The 18,393-nt window shown below is 35.7% G+C and overlaps 2 protein-coding genes and 1 non-coding gene across 5 annotated transcripts; 2 read left to right on the top strand and 1 right to left on the bottom strand.

Moving 5' to 3' along the window:
* The first annotated feature begins 6 nt into the window (after positions 1-6).
* On the top strand, positions 7-6,714 carry LOC132165241 (tRNA(His) guanylyltransferase 1-like). The gene is made up of 8 exons (XM_059575725.1): positions 7-83; positions 1,816-2,072; positions 2,553-2,684; positions 2,761-2,805; positions 3,866-4,035; positions 4,195-4,283; positions 5,660-5,767; positions 6,476-6,714. The coding sequence occupies exons 1-8, from the start codon at positions 33-35 to the stop codon at positions 6,614-6,616; spliced, it is 993 nt and encodes a 330-aa protein (XP_059431708.1). The 5' UTR covers positions 7-32; the 3' UTR covers positions 6,617-6,714.
* A 1,007-nt stretch (positions 6,715-7,721) lies between these two features.
* TRNAG-GCC (transfer RNA glycine (anticodon GCC)) lies at positions 7,722-7,792 on the top strand. Its single transcript has one exon. It is a non-coding gene; the product is annotated as a tRNA-Gly (tRNA).
* Positions 7,793-8,006: 214 nt separating this feature from the next.
* LOC132165240 (protein SLOW GREEN 1, chloroplastic-like) lies at positions 8,007-16,794 on the bottom strand. 3 transcript variants are annotated; one of them, XM_059575723.1, is made up of 5 exons: positions 15,936-16,794; positions 13,404-13,550; positions 13,120-13,200; positions 12,009-12,187; positions 9,520-10,079 (listed from the first exon to the last, which is right to left on the bottom strand). In XM_059575723.1, exons 1-5 carry the CDS (start codon positions 16,596-16,598, stop codon positions 9,878-9,880), a joined length of 1,272 nt encoding a protein of 423 aa, XP_059431706.1. In that variant the 5' UTR covers positions 16,599-16,794; the 3' UTR covers positions 9,520-9,877. The 3 variants fall into 3 exon arrangements, with proteins under 3 accessions (XP_059431705.1, XP_059431706.1, XP_059431707.1); XM_059575724.1 differs by lacking the exon at positions 13,404-13,550; XM_059575722.1 differs by lacking the exons at positions 13,120-13,200; positions 13,404-13,550; positions 15,936-16,794 and having other exon boundaries at positions 8,007-9,608; positions 9,754-10,079; positions 12,009-12,095.
* Between the last annotated feature and the right edge of the window lie 1,599 nt (positions 16,795-18,393).

Below are 18,393 nucleotides of genomic sequence, written 5' to 3'. Positions count from 1 at the left end.
ATGTTAATAACCTGCATGACACTTGTCTCTGGATGTTGGTCAAAGAAGGAGAGACTGAAAGGGAAGCACAAGAGTTTTTAAAGGTGCTAATTTTAAGTCTTTTTATGCATATTTATGAATATGTATTTTACATGCATATATTTATTGTACTTATCCCCCCCCCCCCAAAAAAAAAAATGCATATACTTATTGCAAGTAAAATTAAGTGGTAGGGTATTTTCTTAATTACCCCACATGCATTGTTATTATTTATAAAGGAAAGTTACACACTTCAATTGTTTCCTATTTTACATTTTTCCTATACCAAACTGTACATTATGTTCTTTTAACTGTTACTTCCATTGTTCTACTGATTTTTGGGTCACCATTTACTTGTTTATAGTTTAACTACTTGGCGGCAGATTTAAGCAAATTTTAGTTCATTTATTTGGGTTTTAATTTTTGTCCAGTTTCATATTCAAATAATTGTTTTGGTTTCCTGAACCAGCATACAGAATTATTTTTTTGAATCCCCATGTTTGTTCATAGTTATGTTGTACCTCTAAATTCCCAGGGCACCCAAAAACAACAGAAAAATGAGCTGCTTTTTCAAAAGTTCCGTATCAATTACAAAAACCTTCCTGCAATGTATCGTCAAGGATCCTGCATTTTCAAAACTGAGGTAATCTTGTATTCTACTACATGAGATCTAGCTCAAATGGTATCTCCTTCCTCCATAACAGTGGTTTGGAGGGTGAAATTTGTGGGTTCTATTGGGTGTGCATGTAACCTACCATTAAAAACAAAAAAGGGAGTATCTTGTTGATCTAAGCATTCAATATTTAACTTTTTGTTTCTAATATATATATATATATATATACTTATCAAAAAAAAATTTAACTTTTTGTTTCTTGGAATTGACCATGATGTGAATATAAAATTATTAAAGGAGATTTTGGCTATGTTTGCTAATGTTTTTGTTTTTTACTTTCAGTTACTTAAAACAAAAACATTAACAAACAACTCAAAAACACAAAACACTCCTCAAAATACAAAACATTTTTTATAAATCTATATTCTTCCCTTGTTGTAGAAATATTTCGACAAAACAGGTGCTTAACTTTTGAAGAGGTAAGAGCTAACTTGTTATTCAAAAAAAAAAGGTGGCTGTCTGGCCACCCTAAGTGAAGGAAGGGTGGCCGCGGCCACCCCTATGCTTGTCAAGGTTGCCACACGGCCACCTCGACCTAGTCATGGTGGTCGCGCAGCCAACCCTATCCTAGTCGCGGTGGCCGCCTGCTACCTCTCTCCCCCCTGAAGGTGACCACACGACTACTCTCTTTTTTTCTTTTTATTTTTTTTACAAGTAAGGCTCTACATCTGTTTGGATTTCTCAAAATAACTAGGTTTCCTCTATAAAAAACATTTTCTCAAATATGGACCCCACCTAAATACACTTATAAAAACAATTCTCACCTTTATGTCACGTCAAAACATTTTTTCAAACAAAAAACACAAAACAAAATACGTTAACAAACATAGCAATTGAATCTATTTTTTGTTCTCAGTTGCTCATGTTTTATAAACTGTGAAGATCGTTGAACTCCTCATAATATTTTTGAACAGAAGCGTTGCAAGAAACACATGTTCTCCATTGTATTACATTATAGCATTATTAATGTGCAATGAGTCAGATTGAAAATTATGTTTTTCTCTTAATTGCCATGAATAACAGTGCTTTGATGGAAAGAAAGACTCGATGAGCCGGAGTTTGAGCATTATTACTATGGTATTTTTCTTTCCCGTGACCAAATATTACTATCCGACATTGTTTAGGTGGAAGAAAATGTAAAGTACAATGAGAATGGCACTCCTGTTAAAAGACTTAGGAGAAAAGCAAGAATTGTCCAATCAGAGAATATAGCTGGGAGAAGCTTTTGGAACGAGCTTCCAAGTCTTGCGAAGGAGGTGGGTGGTTTTACTGAGGATGTGGACAAAATCAACCCAGAGTATGTTAGGTTCTTCCAATTTGAGAACAAATTGATGCCATCTACATGGATTGTAGTTAGAATTGATGGCTGCCATTTTCACAGGTAAATTTATTACATGCATGACAACAGAACTCATTGTTGGTACTGAGTTGGACAATTTTTTTCCCCTTTGTTGCTAGTCAATTGAAGTTGGAGCATTGTATGATAGACTCCACTTCACAATTGTAGGCTTGATCATCAATTTGCTTAATTCTTTTGGTAAGGACATGAAGATCATTAGTCATACAAGCATGCACTTACTACTCCAGGCTTTCACAATTTATGGCAGAAGCAAAAGTGTTCATCCCTTGTATTCTCATTTGTTGTCCAAAGTATAAATACAACTCTTACAATAGAACAATGTGAAGATATGGTTCATTCAACATCCTACTTTGTGAGAAACAATCTCTGAGAATCAAAATAGTAATAGCTTAGGTGAAGAAATTAAAGAAGACTCCCTCAGACGCAATTGTTTCCCAATCTGTGATGCATGGAATTTTGTTATTTGATTATCCTGCTAAGATCCAGTTTGTCTTTTGGTAGATTTTCTGAAGTTCATGAATTTGAGAAGCCAAACGACAAACAAGCTCTGAACCTTATGAATTCATGTGCAGTGGCTGTGTTAGAAGAGATTCAAGATATAATATTTGCCTATGGGGTCAGTGATGAGTACAGGTGTGGCATTTTTTTTCACATCTTTAAGCTTTCGGATGTTATAGTTCTACCTAATCACATCGATGGTGTCATCCAGCTTCGTTTTGAAGAAGGATTCTCAATTTTATCAACGCCAAGCAAGGTTTTTCTCCCACATTTTTTTTTTTCTTTGGGTTCCTTGAATGCTGTTTTTAAATAGTATTTATGAGGTAATATGATGTTGGGATGGAGGAACACGAGAGACAATTCTCTCCTTGCCTGTTTTGTAAGCCATGATGTCTATGAGGGGAAGTTTGGATCCACAATTTTAAGGGTCCCATGCAGGGGACATCTAATGTTTGATGTATAGCTGATTAAGTTTTCTTAATGAGATTACAACGTAAAAACTCTCTGAGCATTCTAAAAGACTGTCCAGCAAGCAGAAGATAAAGGTCAACTGATTAAATATATCCTTGATTGGAATTTCCCATGTGGTGAATTCAAACTTCTTTGTATGATCATCTTTATTCATTGTCATTATACGTTTATTAACCATTATCAAAATGCGGGTAGTGACCGAGACTAAGACATCATGAGTAATGCTCAATGCTTTTCCTATCCCTCAAAGAACTTGTTAGGGATTGCATTTAAGAAATAGAGCTTTTAAGTCAAAAAGTGTTTTTTGGCAAAAGCTTCATTTTTAAGTTTTTGTTAAAAGTGGGTTTTGGTAATTTTTAGAGTAAAAAAGTAAAACTTTTGGAATTTTTTACCAAACATGCCAGCTTTTGTTTGGCACGCCTTTTTAGGTACTAAAAGTACTTCTTAAGCTATCTAATGCAATCCCTTTTGCCCTAAAAGTACTTTTTAAGCTCTCTAACGCAATCTCAAACAGGTCTGAAGGCACCTTCAGGTAAGGGCACTCTTTTAGGTACTCTAAATGTTAGTTGTTCAGACTTTCCTTGTGTGAAATTCTATTTCGCAAGAAATGTTTTTGTAAGAATAGACTCTATCATTTGAAATGATCGATCAAAGGAGTGGAGTACCAGTTAAAGCTTTAAGATGAAATGGTTTGTTGAGAAACTTTTTGGTCTCTGTTATGTTGTGTTCTGTCCAGGTTCTTTTGCCCTGATAGGGGTCCATACTATTTATATATTTTTAATTTGGAAGAAAGTTGTTGCAATTGTTTCTCCTGAAATTTTATAGTCTTGAAATCACTTTTGCAGTGAAATAGTGTCTATCATTGTATCATTCTTCTCTTCCATGTACGTAATGAAATGGAAAGAGTTCTTCCCACGGAAGGAATTGAAGTACCCTCCTTCTTTTGATGGGCGTGCTGTATGCTATCCCTCATCTAAGATTCTTCAAGACTATCTGGCATGGAGACAAGTTGATTGTGAGTATTAAATTAATTTTTACAAATAATAATAACAATGTAATTACTTGAAAACATTGAACTTTTGGATTTTTGTACACCTGCAAAACCAAATTAATGACTTTTGCATACAATGCATAAATTTTTTCTTTCTTAGAACATGGTTGTAACACATTGCAGGCCACATCAATAATCAGTATAATACTTGTTTTTGGATGCTTGTTATCAAGAAAGGAAAAGGCAAAAGTGAAGCCCAAAATTATCTGAAGGTACTAGAACCTGGTCACCTTTCTCAAAGGCTTGTTCCTTTACTTTTCTTTGATTTACTTCCTTTCTATGCATGCTTGTTCTGTACTTCAAATTTGCTCTGCTGATTTAATTTTCTTTTTCTTAATTTTCTTTATGATGTGTTTTCTTGTTCTAATGAAATTTCTTTCACCCCATAAGGAAATCATGTTGTTGCCTTTCTAAGATGGAATGCATACTGCAAGCTAGAAAATTAGTCAAGGCATATGGAATTGTTAGCCTTAAAGCTTAAGCCTAAAGTATCTCCTCTCAGGTTTACCTCGGATCAAGGAGTTCCATGGAGAGTTTATAGTTATAATATGGTCTTCATTTCAAACCCTTTTTAAGAGTTATATTGTTGGAAAATATAGTTCTCTGGCCACCAATCACTAAGTGCACTCCCCTGATGAGAGTAGTTAATGTTTTGTTTTACTGTAAGTTAATTCCTCATTGAAGATTTTTGTTTTAGTGCTTGGAGTTAGATACCTCCTTAAGCTTGCGGATTTTAAAGTTTCTTCTACAAGCAGTTAAAAAGCTGATACTCTATATAATTGTTATTCTAAACTCTGATTCTAAGAAAAACATGTATATATCCCCAATAACTTCATAACCTAAAGTAAATACACTACAAAATAGAGCATCAAAGTTTATTTGTAGATCTCTCCTCCCCTTCTGAGAAACAAAGGGGGTGGAGCAAATAAAGAGTTTTGAGAATACTATATCAATTAAACATGAAAGACTTGATCACTAAGCAAGAAAGTGATACTAGCGCAGGTATAGTGATGTTAATCTTGTTCTAGGGAAGCCTTGCGGTTTAAGCTTCATTATTAATAAAATTTACTAATACCATTATTAGCCCAAGAATGGAGATGCATTTTTGCACTTGTTTCCATACATGTTTCTTGGATGGTTCCCTGGTATCTTTTTAATAGGAATATTTATCTAATATTTATTATGAAAAATATTTTACTTACCGAAAAAAGTTATTATAATACTTCCAAAACCAGCAGTCACATGGGCTTCAAAGCCAGTGCTCTGCACTCAAAAATTCCATGTCTTTTTAAATATGCCAATGCTATGTTACCTTGTCTAGTTTGTGATAGTTATAATGTAACTTTAGTTTAGGTTTTTTCGTATACTTCTCGTGTACATGGGGCGCCTTACACTTTTAATGATATCTTGATTATTTATTAAAAATAAATAAATAAATAACGTAAGTTTGGTCTGCATCATTTTGAAATTTATGTTATAGTGAGAGAAGGCATCCTTATGAATGTCAACTGCTAATGATATTTGCTGATTACTTATATAAAAAATTGAATGTCAGCTGTTAATCTTCTGTTCAAATTTTAATGTCCAGGGTACTCAAGCACAAGAGAAGAATGAACTACTTATCAAGGAATTCAACATTAACTACAATGAATTAGAAACCATGTTCCGGCAAGGTTCCTTAGCCTTTTGGGAGAAGGTAATCTTCATCTCCTTATCAGACGTAAGTCTTACTATATACTATCAATGGAACTCCTCCTAGATTCTCTTGAACTTGTGCCAGTCCTTCAAAATGTGTGGGTGACAACTTGGCAAACATGATAAAATGTGGATAGAAGTGAATTTCAGCCGGTCTTTGAGCTCCTTTGGTCAATGCTTAGATGTCCTAAAGCTGATGCCACTCTAGGACCGAGTTTGTAGGTCTATTTGTTTCATACTGAGCTCAAGGTCTGTTTGGGAAATAGAGTTTTTGTATGTAAAAAAAGCCTAAAAGAAATTTATAAAAAACTTCTTTCTCAACCTTCTCCCAAAACACAGTTTTGGGCTTTTTTTTATAGCAAAAAAGTGCTTTTTAGTTTTTATCAAAGGGACTCATTTTTGTTTGGCACAAAAAAATACTTTTTAAACTCCTTAACGCAATTCCAAACATGCTCTTCATGTCTAATTATATGTGATACGTATATTAGATGAGCTAGGTAGTGAGTTATGTCATTTTGATAACTTTTGTTTAGAGATCAGATTGTCAACTGTCTGTCGAGCAGAAAATAGTAAAGGTGAGAAAGTTGGGACAAATAGTTTGGTTGGTTTCCTTCAATCTTAATGGTTTGTGGTTTACAACATCCTAGTTCTTAGTAGTGTTTCCTTGATAATTTATCCTCCCAAGCTCAGATTATGGTTTTGTATGCAGGACATTACTATGACACATGAGAACACAGCATCTGTTGAAACTTCTCACAGGAAAGTTATTGTAGAACATTGTGATATAATCAAGCCCGACTTTTGGGAAGCACATCCAAGCATTCTTGATGAGAATCCACCTACTTTTTGAAGCATTGATTCACTATTTTTCTTACCAACATGAATCTCATGGAAAAGTTCCATTGCCTTAATTTTTTGTATTTTGTATGCATATGAAGTTTTAATCCATCAGCTTTTCCAAGTTCTTGAGAGTTAGAAATTGAAAATATCACAACTCTACTTTCGACTAATATTTAACCTTAGAATTTCAATTGTAATCATGGATATAGCTACATTCAAAAGCATTGCAATTTGGATCCCCAATAAGTAGAAGTCATTTTTCACTTGCTCTCTTAGTTTGCTCCTCTTATCCGTTTTTGCTTTCTCCCAACCCCAAAGCTTGTCTCCACCAACTTTACCTAAACTCCAAATCCCCCTAAACTGCAACCTCTTTTTCTCCATGGCTTACCGGATGAACTCACCCTCTTCAATTAACAATCACCTTCATCCTCCCGCCCTTTCCCTTGCCTCCACTTCATCACTGCTGGAGGCCCACACTCAACCGTGACCCCGATGAGAGTGATTATGTTGGCACCAATATCTATGATAATGTCATTTTTATCTACATCCAATCTTACAAGAAGCTGCTGTTGAAGCTGTACAAGGACTCACCCATCGTCGTTAATGTTTTACTTTCTGAAAATCAATTCAAATAATAATCTCCGGGTTAAAGTGTATAGATTCAGAACGCGGGAGCATAGACTTTGTCATACCCATGAAGGCAAGGATGGGAGGTACAAAAGATTTGGTCTTTACATAAGTCTATGAGGTTGAGACTGGACAAGTTGGACGGTCCAAAAATAAAGGGTGGGTCGGCAGTTTTGAGGGTTATATTATGGTCTTCCAGTTCAAGATTGTTTTGGGTGTGAGTCATTACCATTGGTTTTCGATTTTGAGTTGGGTTTAGAATGCTGGATGATGAATTTTGGCATGAGAAAATAGTTGAAAACGTCTTTTTGGCATCACTTTGAATATTTCAAGCTAATATTGGAAAATTTAGTAACTCTCTTAAAAAAACAATTTTTTATCGAAAACATTTTTCAAAAAATGTTTTATGAAAATATAAAAAATAAATTTGCTTTACGAAAAATAAGCCAACTAATCTAATATAATTAAGGGAATACATGGCATCACAAGCACCAGTGGTCTAGTGGTAGAATAGTACCCTGCCACGGTACAGACCCGGGTTCGATTCCCGGCTGGTGCATCTTCTCAACTTTTTTACCTTTTTTTTTTTTTTGGGCTTTCGCTTTTGTTGTGTTAACAAACAGCAGTGACTATTTTATTCCACAACTCTTCAAAGCAGAAACTTTCAAAACTATTAACAAATTATACAGGAAGAAAGTAGACACAAGTAAAGAGAACCCTTCCCAAACCAACCCGTATATTTCCAGTGAAAACTTTCATTGAGCAACAGAGCATCACAATGGACATTTCAATTTCTTCCCATTTATTTTTTGATTAATAATGAGTACCATCTTTAATTCATAAAAATACTTCTCCTTTTACATCTCTATCTGGTGCAAAAATAACAAAACAAGTTTACAAAACAAACCTGAGTAAACAAAAGTAGTAAGCAAGCAGAGAACTTGGCTTGGAATCTTGAGCCATATGAGAAATTGGACTTGAATTTGATGCACCTAACATTTACTATTCAACCTTGCTATATTTTTACAAATCCAAAGTAGAATTCAGTTGGCAAAAGCTACAAGCAAATCCTACACAGAGGCCCATTTCTTATCTTGAACTTTGATCACAGAATGTAAGCTTGCACCTTCTGGAATTCCCAATGGAGGATCTACACATGAACAATTATCCACTGTATATAGCTCCCAGTCTTTAATTCCACACTTCTCCAATGCCAAAACTAATCTCCTCCTCTTCATGTCATTTGGGTATGCCCCATCTGGACTAACAAGTACCGCCCCTGTATACGACTGTCCGGCAGCGCGAGCAGCCCCACTGTAATGAAACAAACCCCAACTAAGATCGTCAGATACATCCACAATTGTCCAAAACTCATTCGAAACGACCCCATTATCCAACACACTGAAGGAGAACGTCCCGGGTATTTTCGCTCTCTTAACCCGATACTTTCTCCTCCTCCAAACCATCTTCCCCTCCAATGTTTTCACCTGAAAAACCGGCTCATACCAAAATGATCCTTTTGCCTTTCCCCTATAAAATAGCTGGTACTGGCATGGAAATTGGTCGTAAGCCGGGTTCTGGCCGGCCACGACACGCCAACTCCAATTCAAAGTCCCCAAACAGCCAACGAAAAGATCTTCGGCAGCCTCATGACACAAGTCCTTCCCTTGAAACTTAACCATGGGAGGCACATACGGCTTTTCAGGGATCTTCGCATCCAGTTCAAGACAATTGTTCTTCTGCAATACACACAGAGAAAACGCTTCCAGATTCGGACTCTCATACGAAGCAATACACCGATAATTACACACTTGGTCCACAGGACTGCACTGGTTCAAGCACTGCAGAGCTTTCCTACAATTAGGATCCAAGAGGCAGTTTATTATCTGAGGACCACAGTTCTTGACCATGCAGTTCAGGGTAGACAATCCCTTTGATCTCAGATTCTTTAGGATTGGAACTGGTCTTATATAAGCATTGATTATCACCAGCAAACAGAACCTTATATCATCAGAATTATGCCGATCCCATGCCTCCGATACAGTCCGGACTACTTCCACGGATTCATTCGAACCCGAAAACCCAACTATTTTGTCAAAAAAATTCACTTTTCTTTCAATTTCAACATAAGACCCTCCTAATTTGTTTTCTAACCTGTGGGACGAATCAAAGCAGATTATATTTTGGACAGATTTACTGTTGCCCTCTATCCACATGACTGATACTTCATTTGTTACAGCAACATTAACCAAAATATCCGCACGACTTAATTCCCTTCGCATACTCGTTTGAGCATTATCATCATCAGATTGACAAACACTATCAGTAAATACAAGCATTTCATACCCTTCATCAACCCATTTCAATCGTTTTGCCTGATTACAAAAACAGTGTCAGAAAATTGTGTAAACCCATTTCACAATTTCACAAATTTTCTTCGAATTTCAGCTTACCAAAACGGCAAAACCTATCAATGTGAGAGCGAATTTCAATTTTGCTTTTTTCGAAGTCGGTACTTACAGTGTGGAGCATGACTTCTTGCCAGGGTGCGAGGTTTAGAGGGCTGACGCTTCCCTCGCCCACGAAGGCCACTATTCTCACCGGCGGCTCCGGGAGCCCCTCCGTCACCGCAATCTCCTTCGCTTCAGAAACCGCCGACCGGAAAATAGTTGGTGCGCGGAGAGCGGTTCTCCGAAGCTGGGGAACCGGAGACCGAGGGCGGTGGTGAAATGGAGTTAAACCGATTCGAAAGGCTGCGAACCGACGAGTTTGTGGAAAAGCCGGTATGGGTTTCCGGAGTCGAGGTGGAGCTTCCATGGCCATGCTCTAGTGGGTTTAACTCATAACTGAACCAAAAAAAGAGAGAGATATAAGAACCGTTGAATTGGAGGGATTTAATTTTTTATTAGTTTTTTATTTATTTATTTATTTTTAATGATAAGGGCGAGGTGACTAATATTTAGTGGTGGGACATAAATTTCTTTCTAATCAGGTTGAAAAAAATATCTTTCAATTTATTTAAAATAGTGTCAAGTGTTTATAAACATTTTAACTTATTACCGTAAATAAATTTTGAACTTTAGACACAGTAAATTGCTCTGATAATAACCTGACAACAAGAAATACTACGTTTTTTTTTTTTTTTTTTTTGGGTATTTTTCTAGTATTTTCTTAATTTTAGGTGGATAATATTTTCTAAAAAAGTTTAATAAAATTACCTTAATAGTCTCTCATTTTGTATATAAAATAAAATTCATGTAAGATAAGAAAAACAATAACATTCCTCTAGCCCGTTATTGTACTTTTTTGTTCCGGCGACGGTTGCATTTATTATGGATGCTCATTTATCAACACAATCAGTAAATTTTATGTCATTTTTTTTTAACGACACAAAACCTCACTAAAACAAGGCTCATTGGACCCATTTCTAGAGCCACCTATCAGAACTGTGTATTAGATAATTCAGGAAAACTCCTGGTACGAAATTCAACCCAAGATGTCTTAGAGGCTATTTGAGTGTGCGTTTAAGAAGTTTAAAAGTATGTTCAACACACAAAATTACAAAAAGTCCGTTTCAGAAAAAAAAGTACCCGTTTGATAAAAAAAATAAATAAATAAAAGTGCTTTTAAGGGTCCAAAAGACTAGTGGCCAAAACGTACTTTTGACAAAAGCTTAAAAATAAAGCCTTTACCAAAAAACATTTTTTTTTACTTTAAAACTCAATTTCTCAAACACAATCTCAAACACCCTCTCATTTCAGACTCACATTTTGGCAACTAAACTGCACCTTGACGGGTAACAATTTTAGTCAGTGAACCAACTTTTTCATTTTATATAATTATTTGAGATATATACAAATTGGAAATTAAAAATAGAGAGACGATTGAAAATGTGAGTCCAAATAACTAATAAGGAGAAAAGGTATGGGGTTTTTTCCTCTCCTAACAAATAATTCCACTTTGAAACATCTGACATTTTCCTTCAATTGTACCAAATGGAAAATTTGACATTCAAATATGGTTAAAACTGCCAATCAAATTTACCATGTGACACAGTGAAGTGATATTTCCGATTTTCGAGTAATGCTAAAAGTTTCTCTTGTGCCACTCTAAGAATAATGTGACTCTTAAAATTATCATTGAGCTCGTGATTGATCATTATTAAATTTTGATTAAATGGTAATTTAAAAGCCACCTTATTTTTAGAGTGACACGAGAAACTTTTATAATTTCTCGATGCTTCCTTAGTACATTACACAAGGACTTGATTAGATCATTTTTGGAAGCTTTGAAACTCAAGGAGCCTCTATGGTATACCCAATAACCACAAGGGTTCCCAACGCATTTTAACCTAAATAATAGAATCTAAATTGAGTGCAATCCTAACCTGGTGTGTTTTAAGTAGCTTATACTTTGTTTTTTAAATGGTTGAAATAGTAAGCCACTTAAAACATGTCATGTAATGTTAAGTTTATGAATTGAATTCACATAAGCACTTCAATTTCAAATCAAATTCAATGCAACCATTCCTAGCCAAGTGTTATATATTTCTCTTCACAGTTTAAACTTTGTCCCCATAACTGCTGCACACAACTGCTTTGGCACATAGCCGTTAGAATCACATGTATTCCCTCCACTTTCTGAAGTTCTCCCCCAACTACAACAAACCTTCTAAGCACACAGAGAAGCTACCAGCAACACAAATAATGTGCAAGACAACCCCCTCTCTAATTCCCCAAGATAAAAAAAAAAAAAGAAAGTTGTGAATGGTTTACTTGTTCAAGAATTCAGCATTAAACTCCTTCTGAAACTGTTCCCGAGATTGGGTTTTTGCTGCCAAAACAACATCATCCAGAAATCCCCTTTGAGGAAATTCTTTAGGCACAACAGCACGATATGTTTCAAACTGTTCAGCAGCTTCCTTTTGTTTATCCAGCAGACTGTAGATAATTCCCTGCCACAAATTCCCATAATCAGCAATGATTTTTATATTCTTTAAATCATTTCCTTTACGTCTTTTTGCTTAACCTCCATACTAATTAGTTGCAATCAATTCAAAAAAGACAATCAGCACTGTGCTTGGACACTGATACTTGTTTTATGCTTAATGCTGGTTCTTTCATAAGAACTTGGACAGAAGACAAAAGCAAATCCTCGCAACACAGTTATTTATTTCATAAATAAAATGAGAATTGCGAGTGTCAAATGCCCACAGTAAAGTGTATTTCATAATCAAATAATTGTCATGTATTAAGATGTTATCCAACCTAGCAATAAATGTGGACGATGCAATATCAAAAGTAACATGTACTCAAAATTCCAATTCCAATACAATAGGGGTCTGCACCTCTCACTGGAAGTAATGGGGCATCCCGCTGATGCAAGGGGCGAGACATGAAATATTAGTCCACCTAGTTTTATTTAGGTCCTATTAGCTAGTGTGTTTTGTGTTTTGTACTCCAATAGAGGCAGACTTTGATGGAATAAAAATTACATGGAATTGATTCTCCTTCTCTCTCTCTCTTCCCTAACTTCCTCGATCTCTCTACCCGTAGCTTCATCTATCTCTCTTCCCCTTTTAGTTTCTTTTTCCTCTCCATGTGATTTTTGTTCTCTGTTCACGCCCACGGGTGGTTGCGAATGAAATATATCAACCCTCAGTACCCTAGATTATTGACTAAAATCATGAAATACAGAGACAAATCAAGGTGCCTACAATTCCATCCATGGCGTAGACAATGTGACTTGACTAAATCAATACAAAAGGACATGGATCTAAACCACAAACTTACTTTCAACCACAAAGAAAACTTATAGAGAACATTGCATATCAAATTAACCGGATATTAACTAGAAGCAACAAGCAAATAGTGTGAACAGCCTCACCTGACACAGATAAGGCCGAAAATCTCGAGGATTCTCATTGACAAGATCTTGAAACTTCTTCAAGGCCTCATCCAATTCCCCCTGCAAGACATACAGGTAAAACTAATTTACAAAAGAGAATATCTTACATTTTTTAACACTAAATAACATAGGTCCCACCAGTTAAACATTATTTTCTTATTTTGTAATGACATGGATTTGTGCCTTAAAAGGATATAATCTCCATGGTTTAGACATCCAACCCCCCCAAATATTTTAAGCGGCAAGGATTGATTACACGTCACCTTTACAACATGCATTTGTGCAATTAAAATCTTAATATTCCTCTCCTCAGTGACTCTTTTTTCACGCTGAGCAGTATCCAGAGCCTTATTCAGCATCTCCAAGACAGCTGGGCCTTCATGGTTTTTGTGCATCACCAATGCCAGACCCTGTAGGAAGAGGACAGCTTTGAGTTTCACTACTTTTTTTTTTTTTATGTGATCGAAATATCCTTAAAAAGGCAACCCGGATACACAGGAAGTCTACAAGAGAAACGCCTAAATAAGAGTAAAAAAAAGTAAAAGAAAATTATTAAAACTAATCACCAACAAAGCTTAAAACACAGCTGTCTGAGTAAAAAGAGAATAAGAGAAGGACTTGAGCTCCTCCAACATCCTCTCTCGGTCCTCGAAATTTCTATCATTTTTTGCCCTCCATAGGCACCACAAAAGGCAAAGAGGGCACCATCTTCCATATGACAGCACTCCAAGAGTATCCACCCGTCCGCCATCAAGCAAACAAAACCACCCAACTAGGCATAACCCAAGACTTGAGTTTCATTGCTCACAAGCAAAGACCTCTGAACGGGTCAGGTGTACCATAATGCATTTACAAATTTGTTATGGTGTATGCATATACTGCATACAGATAACGTATATACCACCCATGTAATGCTTTTCAAGATGCATTAAGCCCGTTAGATACCAGGGCTGAATCTAATTAAATAAAAAATAATAATAACATCTCTATTGATTAATGACCCAGATGCTACATCTGTTGAAGATAAGATCTAAGAATCTTCCAAGACTACAGCAGGGGACTAAAAACTCTGATCAAATCCCTTCTCAGAAAACATGCAAAGCAAACTTACAATATTTTTGAGTAAACAATTTGTGGATGAGACAAAAAAAGATCGCCATTCACAAATACTTGCAATCAGGGGTAGAACTGTATATGTAATGTCCCCCCAAAATTTTAAAATTACCCTTAAAATTTTAAATTTTACCCCTTAAATTTATGATTTTTTATGAAATGTTCCCCCAAAACTAAAATTTTACCCTTAAATTTTTACTTCTTAAAATTTTGTCCCCCCAACCTTAAATGTCAGGTTCCGCCCCTGCTTGTAATGACATTCACTTCTTTACCAAGGAGGACATAACTCTCCATACCTAGTGGATTCAAGACAAAGCAAAGCCATTTCATTGCTGCAAAAGGTTAAACTATTGTTTTTTTCTATTAAACACTTTCACTAGTAGCAGCAATTGAATTCGTTCCTATTTCAAAGCTAACCCAATGCCTCCAAAGACCAATATATTTGACCTTTGCTAGTTGAGATACTAAATTGCTGTTCCTTGGCTGGCTATTGGAACCATCATAAACATGAAACAGATACCTACATCAACTCATTTCTATTTCAAAGTCCAAGTAGCTCACAGGATATGACCTTTTGCATACTGTCTGCAGACTGGCTTTACTAAGATAATAACTATTCTTAGGCTTTTGAGACAAAATTTAAAATAGAATCACTACCAGTGGGCCACTAGATTCCAGAATGTTATTTGCGAGGCAATCACAAGACCATTTAAATTTAACTATTCTCAAATATCATCGTAGCGTGAGAAGTGAAATTGCAGATCCCTTTGAGCTTTCTAGTGAGATTGATTTACTATAACAAAAAAAAAAAAAAAAGTGAAAAAGTGAAATTGAAGGTCCCAAAGTTAGTTCTGTTCCCAAGCAGCACATACCCACTCTATACCCTTTTAACTAAAAAGAAGAGCAGCTACCCTATTGAAGGACGTTCTTTGGAGCACCAGTTTCAATAACCAACCAGAAAAATGCAGCTTGAACAACAACATCCTTCTAGGTTCACCGGACAGAAGAACTCCAAAATGTATATCTGCCAAGCTGCAAACATGAAACATGAGACTTACAAAATAGTAATTTTGTTGGGCATGAAGGGCCTCAAAAATCATTTTAGCAGCCACCAAAAGTGATTTCTGCCGAAAGTTTCTCTGAAATGGATCCATTCACTCCCAAAGATTCCCTTTTTTTTTTTCGCTTCAGTAGGTATCCTCCCTCAAAGATTTTGCCTCAACCTCAACTCTCACGGTGATAATTCTTCAAGGAAAAAAAGGAACAGGTTTTGATCATCTACATCTAAAACTCATTAGGCTACGATCTCCAAGCAAGAACCGTTGTCCTGAGATTGAACAAACATTTTCCCACTTCAGACCGAGTATATGAAGATAGTGAGAAGAAGAGAAATATATCCACTCAACTTCTTCAACCAACCAGAAACGCTCTCCAGTATGTTGCCTACCAACAAAGTAATTATTCTCCACTCATCTATCTCAAATTTGACTCCACTTTCATAAGTTTCAAACATCCAACACAGCTTAAAGTGATATGTCCAATCGATTCTGAATACATATAACTAATTATACATGATACACCGATATAATCACAAAGCATATGTATGTATACGGCATCAACATTTAAAAAACTTCCAAGCAAAACAAAAAATTAAACGAAAATAATCAAGCGATGAATCATACATGTAAAGCTCTAAGCAAGAGCGGCCTCTTCTCCAAGATTTCCTCGAACAATCTCTTAGCTTTACTCAACTGCCCCATCGTCTCGTAACAAAGCGCCATCAAAAGCCTCCACTCGACCTCGTCTGGCTCTTGGTCAATCAACCTCTCCACATACTTCACAGCCTCTTTAGTCTTCCCTCTCCTCATTTTCCCATATAAAACCACCTTCAAAGCCTCAACATTTCTTGGGTCCTTCTCCAAAAGCTCCTCGTACATCTTCTCTTCCTGACTCTCCCTTTTCTGGGTATCTCTCATTTCCTCCATATTTGCACTAAAACTACTTGTTTGAGCAGGTAAAGCTATAGCTGCTCGATTTTTACAGAACCCCATAAAAATAAATGACCCAATCAGAAAAACAACTATCTTTTCTGACAAAAACGTAGAGAAAAACTTCTGGGGTGAAAAAGAATTATCCAAATGTGAGACTTTCGAAGTGGGTACGCTAAAACTGAGGGATTGAGAGTGTCCTGAAGATACATGAAGTTTGGTTTGTTGAAATGGGAGCGTTGGGCGACAGAGTGGCTTGTGTAAACAGGGTGAATTGATGAATGGCGGCGGCGGTTTGAGTGACTTGCCAAGCCTGTGGGTAAGCAAATTGGAAGCAGCGATTGAAGTTGAACCCATTCTTGAGCCAAGTTGAATGGTGGGAAAACAAGTGGTTAGAAGAATACAGCAAGATCGCCCATTTCTAAGATGGGGTTCAGAGACTTCGATGTTTGGGGAGAGTGAGACGGCAACGGTGTGTGTGTATTGGAGTCTGTCGGAGAAGTGGAAGATGCAAGTGAATCGGCCCCGGCATAAAATAGAGGGAGAGCCGGAGAGGGGTGAATGCAAATAGCAAATAGTTTAATAAATAGATAAATGGGTAAATCCAGTTAGCCCCTCAAACTACCACCCAAGGACATTCTACCCCTCAAATTATCAATTGTAACAATTTATCCCTTAAACTATCAAAATAATAACAATGTACTCCTAATTTTAAAAAAATGACAAAATTATCCTTACTAAAATAAAAACAAAAATACTAAAATTTAATTTTTTTAAAAAAATTTTAAGGATATTTTTGTTTTATTGAAAATTTTATAAGGGTAATTTCATCATTTTGCTAGCATTGAGGGGTGCATTGTCATTGTTTTAGTAGTTTGAGGGGTAAATTGTCGTAATTGATAGTTTATGAGTAAATTGTCATTAAAGTGATAATTTAGGCAAATGTTTTTTTGCATTCTCCCGCCCATCTCCCCACCATCTCCTCTCTCTTTGATTTTTTTGTTTTTTTTGTTTATTTTTTGTTAAAAAAAAAAAAAAAAAAAAATCAAGATGTTAAAGAGAGAAGATGATGGGGAGATGGGTGGGGGAATGCATTGTAACAAACCTCGATAGTTTAAGGGAGTTAAGCAGACTTTGCCCTAAATAAATATTTTTATTTCTTAAAATCTTATATAAGTTTTAGGAAAAAAAAAAAAAATGTATCCTTAATTTGTGGAATGTGTATTATTCAAGAGAAATATTAAGACGTTTACTATTGTTTTTCTCTCATCTTTCTTTATCCTCTTTTTAAAAAAATTAATCATGGAATTTATGTGCTTTTTTTTTTTTTTTCCTTTCTTTTTCCTGTTTTTATAATTTTGAGAAAAGTATGCATATCTCACTCAAATTATTAAATACTTTGTAATATATTTCCCAAACTTTCAATTGAAGTAAGAAAATATTTTTCCAAATTATTAGAAAATTGCATTATACATCATTCTTGTCTCACAAAAAGAAAAAATATATTCCTAAAAATTATAAATAAGACATACTCTTATAATTTTTTTTTTTTTTAAAAAAAAAAAAAAATCATGATGGCCATGGATCACCAATTAATTGTTATAATTTTTCATATTTTTTTTTTCATTTTTTATACAGCGAGTACAATGAATTGGAGAATAAATCTAAAATACATTGGATGAATTGGGAATGCATGGGCTACTCCAAGTCTCAAGGGGAATGGGCTTTAGAGATTTTGTGATTTTATGGCCAAACAACGTTGGATGCTCTTGCAAAATCTGAATTCTTTGGCTGCGAATATTATAAAGCCGAAAGTATTATCCACATACTACTATTTTGGAGGCCAGTTTGGGGAAACAGCCCTCATTTGCTTGGTGGATCTTGTTTTCAGCTTATGATGTTCTAAAAAATGGACTAGCATGGAGAGTAGGTGACAGTAGAGATATTCGAATTTGGGGTGATAGATGGCTCCCGACACCAATTTCATTTATGGTTCAATCTACAAGATGGGACTTATCGGAGGATGCTAAGGTGGCGGAGCTCATTGATCCAGACATAAAGTGGTGGAAGTCTAATGTTACTATGGAGGAAGCGTGAGTCGTATTTCAAATCCCTCTAAACCCGACTCTACCAAAAGATTTATTAGTCTGGA

This window comes from Corylus avellana, chromosome ca11 (assembly GCF_901000735.1).
Source record: "Corylus avellana chromosome ca11, CavTom2PMs-1.0".
Classification (NCBI taxonomy): domain Eukaryota; kingdom Viridiplantae; phylum Streptophyta; class Magnoliopsida; order Fagales; family Betulaceae; genus Corylus; species Corylus avellana.
This window is presented reverse-complemented; position numbering and strand designations above follow the sequence as displayed.